General features: G+C 41.7%; 1 protein-coding gene across 1 annotated transcript in view; it reads right to left on the reverse strand.

Annotated features, from left to right (window-relative positions):
* FER1L6 (fer-1 like family member 6) overlaps positions 1–19,882 on the reverse strand; it is a gene marked incomplete at both ends in the record, with an annotated part of 90,156 nt that overhangs the window by 43,516 nt on the left and 26,758 nt on the right. Inside the window, 12 exons of the mRNA XM_081996879.1 lie at positions 252–438; positions 1,760–1,912; positions 3,030–3,149; positions 3,925–4,015; positions 4,602–4,702; positions 5,561–5,681; positions 9,695–9,875; positions 11,663–11,771; positions 14,901–15,250; positions 16,301–16,493; positions 18,117–18,303; positions 19,426–19,582. Of these exons, the coding sequence (XP_081853005.1) occupies positions 252–438; positions 1,760–1,912; positions 3,030–3,149; positions 3,925–4,015; positions 4,602–4,702; positions 5,561–5,681; positions 9,695–9,875; positions 11,663–11,771; positions 14,901–15,250; positions 16,301–16,493; positions 18,117–18,303; positions 19,426–19,582 (1,950 nt within the window). The remainder of the gene's footprint in view (positions 1–251; positions 439–1,759; positions 1,913–3,029; positions 3,150–3,924; positions 4,016–4,601; positions 4,703–5,560; positions 5,682–9,694; positions 9,876–11,662; positions 11,772–14,900; positions 15,251–16,300; positions 16,494–18,116; positions 18,304–19,425; positions 19,583–19,882) is intronic.

Raw genomic sequence — 19,882 nt, forward strand, 5'->3', positions numbered from 1 at the left:
CGAGGTGACAGACCCATGGGACAGGGAACATAAATTGCAAGTGAAAAGGTTCTTTCTTCCCCTGACATCTGCGAAGTGTCAGTGGTAGGACTGATGACTTGGCAACAACATCAGCCTTTTCTGATTAAAAGGTGCTAAGCTGTGTTCATCTTAGAACAGTTACATTAGATAGAGGTTGTGCCACCCTCTGAACTAGAGCTTCTGGGGCAATGTCTCTTAACTGCTAACATGGAGAAGAAACAGTGCCTTACTTTTATACAGCAGGCAGGCAGGTGAGGGCACCACACTGTGCCCTGAGTTGGTGTTAGGTGGTAATTCAGTCTCATATCCTACAGGCAAATTCTCCATGATGCTGTGGGCATAGCTGGCAGGTCCAAGCCATAGGTAGATGTCCACCTTTGCCTGCACAGTCCAGCCCAGTGGACGCTTGCCTGGTAACTGAAGAAAAAAATCCACCCATCATGAACAAGATCAAGAAAGAGAGATGGCTGGATGTTGAATCTTACTAAGCCAGAGTAAAATAAAGGAGCATTCACTGAGTTGATCCACTGATAAAGGCATTTCTCCACAGTGAGTGGCCCTGACACTCACTTAGCATAAGGAACTTCTTAGGGAAGAAATGAGTAGTTTTCTCGGTTGAAAGTCTATGTAAATGGCATACTGCTTAATATGCAGAAGTTTGTGCAGGCTGCCTAATAGCTGCAAGCATATCAGTGCTAGCTGATGCCCTACTTTTCCCAGACTTCAGCCCACTTTCCTTTCCATCCAGTTTTGCTGGTCTCTAATAGTTAGTCCCATGTATTGCTAAAAGTATTACTCCATCGGGCAGTTCAGAAAACATATTCCAGTATAAAACATTACTAGTCTTGACAAAGAATACTATTATTTCCTTCCTCTCCCCACTTCATCTAGCTCTGCTAAGCTCAATGTTTAGTATTTTCTGTTCATAAGGTAATTCTTGATATTGAAGGGTCTGGAGAGTTAATTATGGTATTTTTTTGTTCATGCAGGCAAATAGTACTGTGCTTGACAAGTACCTATGGCAACTACCCGAGCTTAGATAATTCTATCTGCTCTTTAGCTGTGCTTTATGGGAGTGCTCCCAGATGCTCCAGGTGAAAACCACTAAAAAGTTATTATATGAAGTTACTATTGTCTTGTGTGTTTGGGCTTTTCCTGATGGCCACAGTAATAATTACATTGCATAATATTCCACTGCCAGGTCACTGCCTTTGTAGGAGTATATCCACTAAGGCTTTCCTTCAAGATGAATAATCCCATAACAATATTTTGGACATATATTGCACAAACCTAGGCACATTTTAAATAGCAAGCACAAATAATTGCTGTATTACCTCTGAATACCTAGATTTCCTTGCTATCTGAGTTGCTGTGTGCTGATCTCTTACCAGCCTCCTCCTGGGCTTTCATGTGCTGCATTCTGATGTCATTGCCAGCAAAAAGGCTGTACCTCTTCTATCTGTTTATGTATACAGCTATAGATAAACAATGATATGTCATTGCCATAACAAGTAGTGAGAATTAATTACTCATACACCAAGAACCTGGCAATGATACAGTGCTTAAAGAAGGACAAGCATAAATGTAAGAAGCAAACATTAGTAAGTGGCAGATAGGAACATGTACACATTTTTAGTACATTACAAAGATCAACCTGTAAAATACAATCCCTGGAAGAAATTCAAATATCGAATGCTCCCCAGGCATTACCTGCGTTTTCAGAGCACCCCAGACTTACTTTCAGGAAATGGGTTTTAATCTTCCCACAGTCCTTGCCTCTCTGCTCTTTTGCTGGGGAATAGAGTATGTTTTTTGCTGGGACTCTTGCATATGCAACTCTCTTGTTGCTGCTGAGCATCCAAATGAACACATCAGGCACTGTATTCTGTGGCTGTTAAATGACAAGGAATATTGAACTAAAACTGGATTCTTCCTATGAGCCACCACCATTATTGTTTGTTAAAACATCTCTACCAAGAGCTGATTCCCCCACGGCTCCTGTGGAGTGGCAGATGTGCACCCAGACTAAAAGAGGCTGTCACTTCATGCTTTGCAATCCAAACCTCCGTTACTAAGCACAGCTGAAGGTAAAGAGCTTTGTAGAGTAATAAGTGACCCACTCTATAAATCATTCCAGGAGAAACTAAAAGTAAAAATCTGGGTATGAGACTGTCTCAGGAAATAACTTACCCACAGACTGCGTAAGCTGAAAGTACCTACCATGGAAATACCATCAACTTCATCTATACCAGCAAACCAAAAAGCGCCAGGGCCAAACTTAAGCACTGGCATATGATCATCTATTCTGCTCGTGAGTACGCTCCACGGCATCACCTTGCCCTGTCCCGAATAACATTTCCCCAAGCAAAGCCTGAGCATGGTTTGAATCAAAGACCAGCCCAGGGGCTGTTCCGAGGAGGCACTGCAAGCAAAGTCACCCTGTTTTGGGAAGGAAAAGCATTTGGGTGTAGGCTGCAAACCATGCCAGGCTGTGCCACTTGATCTCTGAGCCAGGGAATAGCCATGGCCCTGCTTGCTAGCACAGACAGCTCCCAGAGGGATAGCACTCCATTGGCTGGGTTTGGGCCTGACTAAATACGTCCGTTCTTCTGTTATTCTCGGGCTTAATAGCATGTCTAAGCAGTGTCTGCACAGTGAAGTGTAGTGTAGAGACTCCTGAACTCACACCGGTCCAAATCACTAAGTCCATGCAAGTGGAGACATGAATTCAGATCAGAAAGCAGGCTGTCTCATCTCCCACATATGGGATGACCTTATCTTTAAAAAAAGAAGAGAAAACTCTCTGTACTGTGTCCTCTCCATACCACATAGCCCGGTGTTTCCTACCACAGTCTGTTAACAGCTTCATTTAATGCAAAACAGGATTGGGTGCAGGTATCCAAACAATGCTTTGGATAACCAGGCCAGGAGTTATTATTCATATGAAATTATGAAAATCAAAGTCAAACCCTGGACTTTAAATCTATCTGAATTTCTGTGTGGATTACCTCATCAACCAAGAATCGAATTTTATCTATAAAGCTCTGAGTCTCACGCATCATTTCATCCAGTGGCATCTTCTTTTTCTGCTGCTGAACAATTCCCTTGGCATCACTGGACATTGCATCCTGCAGTCAGGAAAGACAATACGTATTTTTTATGCATTATCAAGTAGTTTGAACCAGACACAGAAGGAGAAAATAGCCAATTCAAGTTGAAAACAGAAGATGGGGACATTTGGTTCAAGGTAACAATTACCTTTGTCACAACAGAAAGTGATCAACTCTTTGGAGCTGAAGAACATAAAGTGTGAATGTCCATCATTTTATCTTTGCATGTATACTGCATGTATGGAAGTCTCAAGAGACATGTGATTACCACCTAGAGTTATCAGGCCTCAATCCTGACAGAAGTCACAACCAAATTCTGTGCTACAAACAGTAAATAAAGCTCATAAACATTCAGATGACCTCCACCCAGTTTGGCTTCTTCTCACTGGCTCCTGGAGGAGGTGACGAGGTCCAGGAATATCAAATGCCAGACTTCACTAGTCTTGAAATTTATCCCCCACCACACTAATTAAACGCCTAACAGCAGTGTTAATTTGGTGTTTTTCCACTGAACTCAGCATCATCCCATTTTAAGATGCATGGAAAATCAAAATCAGCTCATCATTATAATGTCTTATTTGTATTTAAAAACATGTTCTGAACTATTTTAGGGTGTCTTGCAAGTCTTTATTAAGCGCAGTGGGGTTTATGTACAGAAGTGCTCTTGGATACTATATTAATACTAATTACAAAGCATTCCAGTATGGTGAAATCAGATAGAAATTAAAATATACAACCAGCATGCTTTCAGTTAACATCATTGCACCGATGCTTCAAGAAAAAACACACATACCAGCTCTTGCTTGAACAGCATGAGTCTCTTTTTGTCCAAGGCAGTGCAGTTCAACCCTTTGGACTTCTTTTCAGCAATGGTAATGAAGGCCCTTGGGTAACAAGAAAAACAGGTTCTTTAAGTGTGTTATGTTTTTTAATGTGAGCTGCTAAAATATATTGGAATGAAATTGCCTCTGTCTGCTGCAGTACATGAACCAGAAGACAGATGCTGAAATTCTCTAAAATAATTGGGCACTTATAACATTCAAAGCAAAGAGTCCAAAAACTCCACATATTTCACAGAAACAGGGTTAATATCTAGAAATTAGGGCTCATATCTATTTTGAGCCCAACCATGTCATCTGACACAGAGCCCACTGACTGATTTATCCCAGCATGTGGAATCCTTTGTTTTTATCTTAGCCTTGTCCTTTTTTACAACATGTCTATCACACACTTGATTGACAGTAGTCTACTGTCAATATTGAATATTGAAAATAACAATAAAATATTTTCTCTGTATAAATAGAAACTGCAGTTTGGGAAGGTGTTTGCTTTTATGGCAGAATAAATAAAATATATATCTCAGTAAGTTTACTGCACTTTTTTTATTATCATCAGTTTTCTTGTCTAGCCTTGAAGTTGTAGCCAACATATAAAGTTGATTTTCTGTATGCCTCTAGTAAATGTAGTTACCTGCTTTGATTGATAAAATCATTTAAGCTTATCCGCATTTTCTCCTCAGATGCAATCTCTGAAACCTTGATCAAGTCCTTTACTTGCTCCAATGATTCTTCCTATGAAAAACACATGAAAAAACTTTATGTAAAGGAGGGCATTTTGTCATTCTGCCAGTGTTATAATGCCACCATCCACTGTATGACTAGGAAGAATGAGGGAGGCAACCTTGTAAACTGACAGAACAAGACCTTTGATATATCATCACACTTGAAGTGTGTAGAGAGAATACTCCAGCAGTATGATTTATTTTGGCCTTTCCCCAGTCTCCCCAACTACTAGTCCAAGCTACTACTCATTGGAGCAGCTTTGTTTTCTTGCTTCTCTTGTGAAGATCCATCAGTAGGAAACATTCTCCTCTAGGTAGGAGGGAAAACTGTCCATACTCAACTTTAAAGAAGGGTAGAAAAAAATCACTATGGAAAAACACTATGACTAGGGCACACAGTGGCTGCCCATGAGACAATATGCCATTTTGTCTCTATCAATGTTTTTTTTTAGGAAAACTAAAACCAAAAAGTGCCCATTAAAGAGTCTCCAGCATAAACACAGATTAAACCATGTAGTCTAGGCAAGAAGACATCAGAGGAAGAGCCATAGGAGACAGAATTATTCTATATCTCATATTTTAATTTTTTTACTGTTCTTACAAAGAATAAAACATTTCTGAGAAAAGAAGACAACCCTACAGCCAAAAAAAAAAAAAAATTGTGGACAGGAATACTTGACTAGTTCTAATAGATCAAAGAAATTTGGGGGAAAAAAAAAGAGAAGGGGCTGATATCAACTGCTCTTTCACAAAATGAAGAGCAAGGAATGCAGTTGGGGGAAATTTTGAAGGCCTGTTTTGGGGAGTGTGACCTCTCACTGCCATACTCTACTGAATACATAAGCCTGGGAGGATGATTGCCACTTACCAGGTGTTCTGCCATTTTCTCAAGAGTGTTGGAAGTGTACAGACGAAAGGTCTGGTCACCCCAGTAGCTCTTGACACAGATACAGGGCTTCCTCTCGTTGTATGGCAGGTACTGGTAGTTCCTGTGAAAACAAAGTATATAGCAGACGATAAAGGTGAGAGAGAAGTTCAGGGGGAGGCATGGGAAGGAAAAACTGTTTGGTGCTCTCTCACAGCACAGAAACCAAAGACATGACAGAGTGTGTTCACATGTGCTAACCAGTAAGTACTGGGAAGAACAAACACAAACATCACTTCTGGTACCTGTGAGATCCCTGAAGAGAAAAAGTTTGAAGTCAGTGGATCTAATTCCACTGCTTTCCAGGGTGGGAGAAAAGCCAGGCAAAGAGGCATACAGAGAAGCTCTGAAATACTGTGAATGATGGGAAGCAACAAGGGAAAAAGGAGCAAAGATTAAAATCTGATCTCTTCAAGAGCAATGGCTCCACACACTGCACAGTGGGAGAGGCATGGCAGAGCCTCACCACCACATTACTTTCAAAAGCTGCTTTTTTTTCAGAAGCAACAGCTCGTGGAGATTGACACTCCTTGGCAGAAGCTGATCTGCACGACCCTGCTTAGTAAAAGTGATACCAAACTCATAATAACTCAGTCATAAAGTGCATCTAGTGCTCTCTCTTTTCTCACTTTTTATCTTGGGTCCATGTTGCCATATTGACTCTTTTTGTAATGCTGCTTTCTTTGCGTGTTCAGCTGTATGAGTGTCTTGTACTGAAAAAAAATGAGCAAGATGACAGCATAAGCAAAGGCTCTGGAGACTTTAATGCACAACTGCCAGAAAGCCTGATGTTTTGATTAGAGTTGTGGTAGGCACTACGTCAAAACCATGTACCTGATAAGCACATTGTCCTCCCTTTATATAAATACTATAGCCCTATGTAACACCATGCTCAGCCATACTCAATTTAACACTAGAGGTCTCATCATTTTCCTTAATAATGGTGGGACAGTGAAGAGGTTTTTAATGGATATGAAGCTCTATAAATTGCTTTATGTTCTTCTAGGAATGACTTTAACCAAATGCCACCAGTACATGCTCTGCAGCTGAGAAGAGGCTGTACTGGAGAGCTATTTTCTGGTGTATACTTGTGTTGTGTTTTAACTCCAGTCAGCAACCAAATACCACATAGATGCTCGCTCACTCCTCCACGGTGGGATGGGGGAGAGAATCAGAAGAGTAAAAGTAAGAAAATTCTTGTGGGTTGAGATAAAGACAGTTTAACAGGTAAAGCAAGAGCCCTGTGCACAAACTAAGCAAAACAAGGAACCTATTCACCACTTCCCATGGGCAGGCAGGTGTTCAGCCATCTCCAGGAAAGCGGGACTCCATCATGTGTAACAGTTACTTGGGAAGACAAATGCCATAACTCCAAATGTATGCATCCCCTTCCTTCTTCTTCCCCCAGCTTCATATGCTAAGCATGACATCATATGGTATGCAATATCTCTTTGGTCAGTTGGGGTCAGCTGTCCCAGCTGTGTCCCCTCCCAGCTTCTTGTGCACCCCCAGCCTTCTTCCTGATGGGGTGGTGTGAGGAGCAGAAAAGGCCTCGACTCTGTGTAAGCACTGCTCAGCAATAACAAAAGCATCCCTGTGTCACAAATCCAAAACATAGTCCCATACAAGCTATTACAGAAAAAATTAACTCTATCCCAGTCAAAACCAGCACAACTTGCCTTGTGACCCTTCAGTATTTCTCCACAGAAACTGATTCTGTAAATAATAAAGAATAAAACTACCTGAGCCTCCTGCTCTTCATGATGTTTAACAACTGGCAGAAAAAAGGGTTGCATTTACCATTTTCTCTCCCCTGGGAGAGGCTGTGGTATCCAAGAAAGTGTCCAAGAGAGTGCACTTGGTATGAAGAGAAGACTTGGCTTCTTCCGTTTCAAGGTCTCTCTATCTGAGCACAGCCAAATTTTTGGAAAGTCCTGATCATCTGCTCCTGAAATGCAGAGCCCCAATAGGCTGAGTTGCCTAAGCATGGGCATCCACCTGTGGGCCCAGAAGGGTCTGGGTCTCTGATGTTTGCTTGTAAGGGTGCCTCAGATACCATAAGTCGTTCCTGATAGAACTGGGCACGTGTGTTAAACCACTAAGCCAAGCCCACAGAAACCAATCACTTGTTGATCTTGAGCATCCTACCCATAACTCCTAACTTCCGCACATCCCTAACAGGTTTATGTGAGAATTTTTCTGTTTAAAAAGATAAAGATCTTTGCTACAAATTCATTTTACTGCCCTATGGGATATCAAAAGAGAAACAGGATTTCACATTTACTTTCTCCTCAATAACTTACAGCAAGGTGAGCATTACCCATTTAATTTGGTGCACAGCAGAGCTACACAGGTCTCAGGCAATCATTAATTTTGGTTGTTTCATAAGAGGGAAAAACAATTCAACTATCTCCCAATGCCAGAATGTCTTAAACTGAAATTCATAGAGCTTATGAGTCTTTTAATGGGATTTACTAAAAAAATTATATAGCCATGAAATAACTCACATAGAATACTGAATATTCATGTCTATTATTCACACTATGAGAGTTTGGGGGGGACCACTTTTTCAGTATTAGCTTATCTTTGCTATATGTTTTGACATATATGTGGACGATTCCTGGCCATTTCATGCTTTAGAAGTCTTATGGCTCTGCCTGTTCTTTTAATCAGTTAGTGGGTTTAATCTGCAAAATGGACTCTAGTTATTGTTTTCTATTATTCGCTTATGATTCTAAAATGCAGATTTTGTCCAAACTATTGCATATCCCCTTAAGTACTGATTAATACTAAAAATATCCAGCAATGAGACCAGTAAGATGCCAATATGAGATCACAGTCATAAAGACATTAGTTGGTATCTGTGGCTGGCCAAACTATTTTAGATAGCACAAGAGGGGAAAAAGATGCAACATTTTGCATAAATTTGAGGAAAAGGGATCTTTAAGGAGAGAAAACTTTGTTAATATTGGAGTGAGCCAAGAAAAAAATAGCAGATTTGAAGAATGATTCATTCTTTTACAATAGGTCTTTAAATCTAAATTCTTGTTAAGGGAAAAACTAAAAATCCCACAGTCTCTCAGGAAGGATAATAACCCAGCCTGTACTCAAGTCTGCAGTCTTGTTAATGAGGAGAGGCAACTATCTTTCTGTCAAACATTGGGTTTTTTTCCCTCTTTATTTATTTGCTGCAGAAACAAAAACTTCTACCATGGTATTTTCATTCTTGTTTTCTTCCACTAGCTCTTATTTAATCTTATTTAATCATTGATTGCAAGAAAGGATGAAAGCACTTTTTAACTTTAGAGAGCTCCAGAAACCAAGTAGATGGCAGTTGATAATTTCCACCTGGTCCTTATACATGTACCTGTCCTTCTAAAGAAAGAGGTACCATCTAGTCTTGGCACTCAACAATATCGAGGATCATTCTACCTACCAAAGCAACAAAGAAAATATTTCTTTTTATTAGCATCTTTGAAATGAATTAAACCTTTACACTTCTGTTGATGAACAAGGCCATTTAGAAGAACTGTTCTGCATGTTTTCATCCATTGCTCCATTCTTTTTTTCAAGGACTATTTCCTCCTACTTCTGTTACTACTTGTTATTTAAGGCTACATCTATAATTATTAGCTCTGAAAAGTGTTCTGGGAAGCTGACTTTTTTTTGACCAGATTTCAACATTTTTGATGTGTTACTCTGCTTCTGGAGCTGGTCACTGGGTAGATGTTACTTGTGATCAGAGTATGGGACCCTAAACCAGGGATAGCACTGAAGGAGTTGCACTTTCCTATAGCTTTCCAATGTATAGTTGGTATAATGCAGCCCTTTTAGAAACACCAGAAGTTCAAGAGCCCATGAGGCCAAGATCAGAAGATGAGTGTAAAATGTCTCAGAGCCCATTCACTTCAGTGGAGCCTAGAAAATATACTGTTGTGAAAGATGTAACTGAGGATTTGAAAGACTCAATTCCCCATAACGTGTTTAATGCTGACAGGGTTCATTAATGAGTCCTGCAGGATTATAAAATAGGAAACAGAGTCCTGCATGATAAGGTTTTGAAACACAGATCCTCACCTGTTCCCACCTGTAATCAGTGGCTTCTCAGGAGGTGTGGTAGATATCAGTCGTACTCCAAGGTCATGAGAAATTTCATCCTCCCCCTCATGCAGCAGGTTTTCATCTGCTTCTCCATCACGTGTCTTCTTTTTCCAACCAGCTTCTGCTGACACTCCATCAGTAATATTTCCAAAGTTACCTAGAGACACGGGGTTACAAGTGAAGAGATGACTAGCTTGCAGGTGGTAAACCTGAATGAGGTTTAAAAAAAGAGAAAGAGCAGTCATACCAGTGGAAAATCTTTATCCCCTCCTGTTCATTACCTGTTCTGGCCATACCACAGTTTATAAAGCTCCTGGTCAGTCCCAATTACTTTTCGGGCTCCAGGACAGTGCTTCCTTACCTGCCCTATGTGATATATACCTAGTACACCACCACCCCCATCACTAAGTGATGCAATCCTCTGGTTGCTGGCCCACAGGACCTTCTGCTTTTGCTAAAGAAATGCAGAAGCAAAAATGATACTGCTGTTGATATTTTGAGACACAGGAGCCCTAATACTGTGTTTGATTTACACAGCAAATGTATGTCTTCTTTACAACATATGGATATTCATTTCAAAGTCTGATCTCAGAAGTGCTAAAGCTCATTTTCAGACAAACAAATTTTGCATAGTAGGGTTGCAGAGTTAGTAATAACAATGCTTTGAGGCCCCAGCTTCAAGCCTAATGCCAGACAACTCTGCTAACAATACAACCATCTCCTCTGATAGGATTTTGCCTTAAAGGGCGATTACCAGCACTGGGAAAGAGGTGCATTCATCAGACTGGTAATTACAGATTTTATTAGACAGAGGCAGAAAACATTCCCTGCAGGAGAAGGATGTGCTGAATCACACCATATGACATCCTGATCAGGACTTCTGGTTCAGACTTTCATGTAAATAATGGCCATTTGCCACATTTGGATCCAAATTTCAACTGCACTGGTAGACGTTCAGGTCCAGAATTCAGAGCCAGATTAATCTTCAGTATTAATACTGACAAGTACCACTATAATTTCTTGTCCAACTATACAAATGAGTTTCTTGTCATTCTCAGCTCCGCTTCCTGCTAAGTTTCAGCAGGAATCAATATCACTCTTTGATTACCCCGTTTGCCACAGCCATCTCTCCCTGTACACATAGCCTTACAGTTGAGTGCACTCGGGTACACAAGCACAAAGATGGGAAGTGCCAGGATGCTACTCTGCACTTGGGCTCTAAGTGAGGCTAGTACAGAGATTAGCCAACACCTGCAAGGGAAATGAGACCAATTCAAGCTTTTCTCTTAGGGGAAATTTCTTCCGCTTTGAAAATATCCACTCAGTGTTCATGAAAATATCTTCATTTTCTCTCTAGTCTGCTCCCAGGGTCTAAGACTAATTCAGCTCTGCCATGAGGAAGTCCCTCACACAATACAGTCCTGCTTTACTCAGAAAGAGGACAGGACTTATCAGGAGGATCTTAGAGGACTAGCTGGTGCATGCATTTTGAGGCTTGGCTGTACATCACCCCCATGCCACACCCTCAGACCCACATGTGGCTCAATGGGGTTGTCCAAGACAGTCCACATGGATCCTCCCTGCAAAGGGACTCCCTTGCAGCCAGGGACTAATTGCAATGGGCACCACAGAATGAACTCTGCCCTGGAGTAAATTGTTTGTGTGTAGTCTCCCAAGAGACTAGGAGGCTAAATACTGGGTGAGTTGCTGTATCTAGTGGGTGAAAGGATTTGTATTAACAAAGGGCACCTGGGAGTAGAGACAGCTAGGCATCAGCATGGCCAGCTTGACTGCTACCCAAAGAAATGGTGATCAGGGCTTAATTCAAATGTAAGCCCTGGTCCGAATCTGACTCCTGAGCCCTGAGACACAGCTCTCAATAACATGTAGCACACCCTTGCTCCTGAGACCCCCTCTCTGCTTTGGAGAGTTTAAGACACTTACCAACAGAAACCTCAAAGGTTATTGGCTTGTCCCCAACCTTTCTGTCAATCATTGTGGCTTCAAAAAATGTCCCAAAGAGGAGGAATTCCTCAAATTTCTCTTCATAGATCTATTGGAGAAGAAGGAGGCAGAAAAAATTACATTTATTTTGCCTTCTACTCTTTTTTACACAACTGAGGAATCTTTATGAGTCTCTAGCAGCTGTGTTACTGTTGGTCTGAGGTTGTCAGTGAGGCACAATTTGTAGAAAGAAGTGATACCTTTTCTCTGAGAAATTGATATGATTGGGAAAAGAGTTACATAAAAGTCATTATCCCTCACTCCATACTCTGCCTCACCAGTAGTCACTATTAAATGGCTTCAGCGTCTTCACATACCATCATTCAAACTATACATCTATAGCAGTTCAAGGCAGTTTAAGGGCAGGTTTTTAGTGCAACAGCAACAAAATATCCCCATCCCGATATAAGTAATTTATCAGTGAGTGTGGCAGTAGTTTTCCTTCACATTGCAGTAGCAAATGCTGCCATCATAATGCATCCAGGCAGGGGAGTGCTCACCTGGTTCTGCTTTCCATAGGATGACTTTAACACATGTGTTTGGCACATGTGTTTGTGCCCTCAAGACATTGACCTTGCTCAAAATCAAGACTTTGACACTCAGCTCCCAGTGACACCAGTAAGACACAAATATTTCTAGTATCCACATTTTATATGGCAGGCTTGTGCAAAAGCGTTCTGAAACCAAGCAGTCCATTATTTTTACCCTGCTGTGTTTTAAACCACAGGACAAAGGTGGGGTCTCAGCGTGGGGGAGTGCAGTCCTCCACTTATTGCCTTCCCTGGCATCACAGCACAGAAACCAGTGACCCAGTAACCTTGTTTTCATCTTTTGACAGAATTTGGAAGCACAGGAACCAAAGGGTCTCAGCACAGCCACACACCCTGAAAAAAATCACCTTTTGTGGAGTTTTAAGGCTCTGCTAGGCTCTGTTTAAACCCATTGGAGACCCAGCATCTGGTTGTCCCTAGCACACACTCTCGCTCAAGGAAGGCCAGCTAACACCTCTAGCACTCTTGGGTCATTAACAAAACAAGCTATTAACCCCAAGCCAAGACTAAGCTCAAAGGAGATTTTATGGTTTGAGTTCTCTCCAAATTTACACCCTGACTGCCACAATCTCTCCAATGCAAACCCTACTCATTTCACAGCTTAAACACTAACGTACTGAAGCCCATTAGGTAAGGTCAGTACTAGCTTCATTTGCAACAGAGTGAGGCAATGAATAAAATATCAGCTGTATATGAATACGTGTTTCCCTGACTTTTGCAAAGCAGAAACAGCTTTTGACACAGCCCATGACCTCTTCATTTTGAAATCCTCTGCTATACACAGTAAAAGGGCATAGGTCTTCAGCGAAAGGATTAGCAGCATCACATATCAAAGCTAACACCACAAACTGCAGCTCCAGAGTAGCTTTAGCTTCCCTGTGTTTTGATTATTTTCAGCACGAACCCAGAGCATAGGGTGCCTGATAAAGATGAGGCTCAGAGACTATGACACACATATCTATCTATCTCCTGATATAAAGAAAGCAAATTGCAAAAGTTTAATGTCTTCTTGCTGCCAGAACAGGTCAATAAAGTTGTGCTGTGGGGCTGGGTAATTCGCTTCTGATGTCTCAGAAGCTTTATGAGACATTTTTTTCCTTATTTGTAATGTCTCCAGTTCCTGCTTTTCCTTTCAGAGAGTTGTAATACAATTACTGTGTCTACTGTAGCGTGAAATATTGCTGAATAACAAAACAAAGGAATATCAAACATCACTGTATTATGTTGTTGCCTTTTACTCGTTCTGTATTTGAAACTGAGGCACAGTAGCCAGAAATAAATCCTTATTACTACTATTAATATTCACTGGTGTTACAGCAGGGTTTGTTCCTCTATATGGAGTATCTAGCTAGCACCTAAGACTATAGGGTTTGAGCCACTCACAATAATGGACTTCTTCCATATAAAGGAAAATCTATATGGAAATAAATTTCTTCTCATGTCACCTCTATTACAATCTTCAGAGAAGAACTGAGGGACAGAAGCAATTTACGACTATATGAGTATATAAAGCAAGACCAGGGCACAGGCTCACACCATTGGCTTGCAATTACCCATGCCATTTGTCTGCTAACACGCTCCTTGACCTGCTCCAGCTGGCACTCATGCCAGCAATGCCAGGGCACAGGCCAAGGAAGAGCACTTGTCAAGGCTAGGTCTCAAGACCAAAGAACAATTTCTCCTCTCCTATTTACTTGTAGAGATGTAAAAGACCAAGAATCAGATCTAATAAAGGACAAGAGGCAATGTGGGAGGTGGGACTTCCACTACAAAAGCCAGCATTCTGATCAATGACATACTGAAGTCAGAAGAAAATTGGTTATGAGAATATTTTTCTTCCTATTTATTGGGTTAAAAAAAATAGAGCTTGCATATGCATCAATGTGCTGCTGCTGCTCCCAGACAGTGATGTGATGGAGCAGAGAATCAGAGCTCAAGTATTGGCTCAGCACCTGAGCCCACGTGCCCTGCCACAACTGCACAACCTTCTCAAAACATCGTAGCACAGATCTTCCCATGACGTAACTCAGTACGACAGGTGGAGTTAGGAAAGTCACGTCAGCTAACACCCGTTGAGGCTGAGCACATGATTTGCAGCCCCTCTCTTAAAGAGATCAGCAATCTAAAACTACGTTGACAAATGCAGGGTTAAAGGAGGCGACTAAAACAGGCTAGGCTGTATCTCTGCATTTGCACAACTTCTATGGCAGTGATTCCCTACTGACTTCAACTGACAACTACCGATTTTCCCAAATGAATGCAGGAAATCAGACTTTATATTTACCAGCTGCCCCCATAGGCTCTCTGTCATTTAGCAGATACTACATCATGTAAGTTTCTAGTAGGAACACATGGATGCGGCTAGTGCAGAAGGGACGATAGGACAGAAGACTGAGTTTTATGGAAATCAAGTCCTACTTGAGATTTTTTTTATGAGTTACAGGTACATATTAATGCTCCATTTGTGTTGCATTATTACAGGAAGGTCCCAAGACTATGGAGGCATGGAGAAGCTGTAGGGAGCACATAGAAGCAGTATTACATGGCCTGAACCCAAATACACTTATCAGTGCCATCCTTAGAGGTTTAGGGAAACATGTCAATCAATCTCTTAATATCATACTGACCTCTGAAGGCACATCGAATGGCTCGACTTCCACTTCAGTTGAGTTCATCTTATCTGAAGGAGGAGCTGACTTTCGATCCTCTCCTGCTTTCTCAGTTTTGTCTTTTCCTTTGGGTGCTTTGAAGTCTTTATCTTTAGATAACAATTTGATATCCTTGATAATACTTGAAAACTTCGACTCTCGGGCTCCTCCTGAAAGTATCTCCACAGCAATCTCAATGAAGAGACGTCCCCTAAAGGAGACCCCTTCTCCAAAACCTTCGTTAAGCTCCTGGTGGTCATCCATGAGGCTGTGGTTCCTGGGTGAGCCATAGAGATTGATCCAGGCAGGCCCAAAGGTAGGCAAAAACCCTGGAGATAAAGCACCTTTTATGGCATTTCCATTAGGTGTTAGCACGCTCTCCTCACTGTCTGCTCCAAGAAATCTTTCCTCTTGCACACCAAAAGCCAAGCCTGGACCCTTTTCTATGCAGGTGGGGACCATCTCATATAGAGTGCTATTTTGCAGGGCAATTCTTTGGCACCAAGGAGCCTCTGCCAGTAACCAGCCAGGGTCTCTGCTGGTACGGAGCTCTTTCTCAGAAGGTGTTCGTACCACACACGTCAGGGCATGAGGCCTGCTGCACCTCTTGAAAAAAAGAGCTTGCTCCCATAGACTGAGGGCTGGGACATGGTGGGAGAGGAACAGAGGCTTTCACACCTTGTCCAAACTGTTCCCAAGTGCATGTGACTACTCAGTTTATATAACTTATCTTTTTTTTTTTCTGATTAAGGACTCAGGCATACATTTGAATTGCAAAGTTTAAGGAGTTGCTGTGCCTTTGCTGAGCTGTGATAACTGACCATGTTCCACACATAGATGACACAACATAGAACGGCTCTACATGTAGACTCAAACATCAGTGAAAGGACTCCAGACAGTGAGCTTTACCTCACATATGTGAGGACAAATACACTAGTGCCTGGTACCTCCTTGACCTGCGGCAGCACCCAGTTGATCCTTCCCTAAACACTTTGCTCCCACTGGGTAGATCAAAAACACAAGCCTCCGCCTGTGATTTGTATTGTGTACTTTCATTGCCTGACACAAACTCGCACGAATTGTAAACCCACTGCAGTCATCCCTAATGGACTAGAGCAGACTATTGCCACAGTCACAAAGAAGGTACCAAATTATGTAGCAGCCCTGTAACAAGAAAGGCAGTGGCAGACCACCATGCACCAAGCACAACGTAATATAACTTCAAATTAAGCAAAAGAAGGTCTCTCAAAATCAACAAAAACTATGGATGTTCACTTGACATCTGAGCATTCCTAAATTGGGATTAGCCAGTGCCCAGATCCCAGGCAAGTAGGTTTTACCTTAAGGGGATACTCTGGAACAGACATTTTCCCTTTTACCTTTGTCACCGTCTTGTTCATTTGATATTTTCTTCAGGTCAATGAAGTGGGTGGCTAAAGCCACATCATTCATGCTGCCTTCATCCCAGACCTGGATTTTGACTCTTCGACAGAGTGGAGGGAACATTTCCTTGAAGATAATCTGTTCATGCCACACTGGATCTGCACAGTTCTTTTGCACTGTTGTCCGACCCTGAAATGAAAGTCCAGTAAATTTAACCCCAGAGGGGTCAGCCTGGAGAATGGTAATGAGTATAGCACAAATTGCACTTAGCAACATCTCTCCAGTCATTTTTAAAGCACAAATATCCTATCTTGAAAGTACTTCTGCTTTTCTACTAGCTTGTTTATTTTCCTCTCCATATCTAATAAAAGACCACATTATGGCTAAAGAATTCTCACCTGCACACATCAGAGCCTGGAATAAGATCTAATTCTTCAGGGCCCTTACGCACAAAACGTATCTGTGAGGCCAGACTTTGGCATTTCTGCTACAAACTGCACATCTTCAAATGGCTTTTGAAATACCTAGGTAGTGGTAATGCAGTGCAGTTTGTCTCATAAAAGATGAAATTCATTACAGCTGCCAGAGTGCATGTACCAATGGAATTACCTTAAATGAGGCAATTTATCTAGTATAAAATATGATTACTGTGGCTCGCATACTGGGCATATGCCTGTGTGCTAGGGATGTAGAGACTGGAGCTCTTCCTCCTAGCCTGGAGGAGTCGGCAGGACCGTATCACAGTCCGCGCAGCCGCAGGCTGTGGCAGCCCTTCTGCTTTCACATTTGGTGGGGAGAACTGAGTTAGGAAACCCACCAACGATACCTCTACACCCATATTTTACACATCAGCCTGCAAACTCACATCAGTGACTCATTCTTATGTCTTCTTCAGCCCTCTATTAAACCTGAAGTAGCTGCATGCATTTGACTGTTTTAACCCATACTAGTCTGAGATGTAAGACTTTGCAATCTGGATTTGCAACACAACACAAAATCAGCACTAAGAGCCTCATTCTCATGCCTGAAACAACTGTAAAGGACTAACTGGAGATCTCCCTAAGGCTTCCTTGCACAGAGAAAGCATTGCTGTCTTAAAATAATTTCCAGTTTGATTCTTTCCTTATTTACACCAATAATCAAGACAAGCTCCGTCACATGGTGTTTCACGGGTGTACCCCAGAGGAACCAGGCCCCTAGACCTCCTCTGTGCTCCTCTTCCACCAAAGTCAGAAGGGCCCTCTCAGCAGCTCTATGTAGCAACTTGTTTGGTGTTTGAAGGAGCTCCAGGAGCAATGAAACCAGTCAACACTGAGACAGAGTCTACTCAAATACTTCCTCTTCTGCTACCCACAGAAAAGCTGCAAGGGTCCTGAATGACAGCAGAGTAATTCAGAAGTCAATACACAGCCCTAAAATCCAGACTGAACCATCTTTACTGATTTCAGCCCTGCTTCCTTTTTTCACTCTGGGGAGACCAGAACATAGCACTTACTTACCTAATATGACCCTGGGTAATTCACTGTTCTGTAACTTGATGTTTTAGTAACAGATTACAGAATTCTCTTTCCCCTCCTGCCGCCTGACTCTGACCTACTGCTGTGAGGCTGATGTTGAACGCTGGCATTAAGTGCTTCCATCACTTTGTTCATGCGTAATTTAAGATCTGAAAACTTTCTTTCTGATGACAGAAATATGTCTTTTACTTAATTTACGTAACTGTAAGATGAAGGACATCAGCATAATCACCTGCCTGTAGCACAGCTAATAGGAAAGAAGGCCTATATTTGTGATCAAGAGGATCCCAATTACCATTTGACCTGCAAACATGACCACCACATATGGATCCACAAGGTCCTTACTGTCGCCTATGAATGCTTTGGTGACATTGGCCATGATGCTAGAGTTCATCTTCGGAAGTCCTTCTGCTTTGTAAATTCTCACATAAAATCTGGCCCATGGTCTTTCGGATGGAAAGCCTTTGGGAATCAAGAGGTTCCTGAAAGAAAAAAGAAGCCATTTCCTTAAAATTAAAAACTCAGACAACAAAGTGATATTTTTTCCAACAAAATTGTCATCTTGAGTTATCTTACATCCTGAGAAGACACAAAAAGTCATATGAATTTGTTTCTGCATCTAAACCAAAATGTTTTCAGCTTACCGTAAGAAAATGATACAGCACTACTCAGCAAACTTGCCTATGTGATATAGAACCAGGTCCAGTTATACCAGGTTGCTCAGGACCTTGTCCGGTAAATTCTGAATATATCAAAGGATGAAGAATCCCAACTCTCTCTAGGTCCTGTTACATTTGACCGCCTTCATTGTAATAAAAATTCTTGTATCTGTTCCAAAATTCCCTTGTTCTAACCTGCATCTAAAGCCTCTCATTGTTCTACTGTATTCCTCTGAAAAGAGTCTGGCTCTCCCCTCTTCATGTAGGATACCCCTTAACCTGCTCTTCTTAAGACTCAAGAAACCAACACCCTCAGCCACAGACACACTCCCCGCCCTCCCCCTTTTCCTGTAGACCATGTGCTCCAGCCCTTCATCATCTTGGTGACTCTCCATGGATTTGGTCCAGTATGTCGGTATTGACCAGAAACATTGCTCCTGTAAAATTTAAAGTATGCTGGCAGCATACTTTACAACCTTTAACTTCTCTATTTTACAAGGAGAATGCTAATGCATAGATAAACTTGAGTTTATCTAAGGATATGGAAAATATCCATGCACACACATCTGATAGAGGAGAATGAATAGCTTTTCCTCATATTTTTTCTTCCTACTTCACTGTTTTTCAGAAGTATTTAACTGGTTTCAGATCAATGGACCTTCTGTCAGGGATAATCTGGCACTTAGCCACAGGGCATGGTCAACTCTATCAGCTGCAGAGAATTGACCCTAACATGCTCTTCAATTTAGTTGAGAGGATTGTAAAAACTCTCTGTGAGCACATCAGAACAGCCAGGTGTACAATGCTATCCTGCTGTTAACCCAGGTGTACAATGTTATACTTCTATTAACCCTGAGTTAGCAGGGAAAGGACTGAAAGGAGGGCAGAGGACTCTTGTGGTATTTAGTAAAGAAGAAAGCAGAAAAAAACAAACTATTGCAGTACTTTTCAATCTGCTCCTCAGTATCAGCTGTTTTCTGCGTAGCTTGTATTGCATCACCTTTCCCAGTCACACTGATGTCACACTTCAGGTATCCCTTGGCTCCCGTCCTAATGTCAGCAGGGTCTGTGAGAAGTGCCCACTTGTCACAAAACTGATGACCTGTAAAGATGGACAGCTTAAACACACAAATAGAGGATGCAAAAAAGCAAATATTTTTCCTCTTCACTCCCAGAAAGGGCACTACAAACAACATTTGGCTTTCAGGAGTATCATGCTGAAGTACACTTGTTTACCAGGCACATCTAGAGGGTCCAATATGTTGTGTGAACAAAAAGGCAAGCAAGGATTGATCTAGAGTCGTCAGGAACAAGCTCATTTTCATCAATGGTTACTGAGATCAGTGTCTCAAAAAGGTTAGGTGAGCTTTCAGGAGCTGAATTAAGACTGAGGCTTTATGAG

The sequence above is a fragment of the Phaethon aethereus genome (assembly GCF_964289735.1).
Source record: "Phaethon aethereus genome assembly, chromosome: 2".
Classification (NCBI taxonomy): domain Eukaryota; kingdom Metazoa; phylum Chordata; class Aves; order Phaethontiformes; family Phaethontidae; genus Phaethon; species Phaethon aethereus.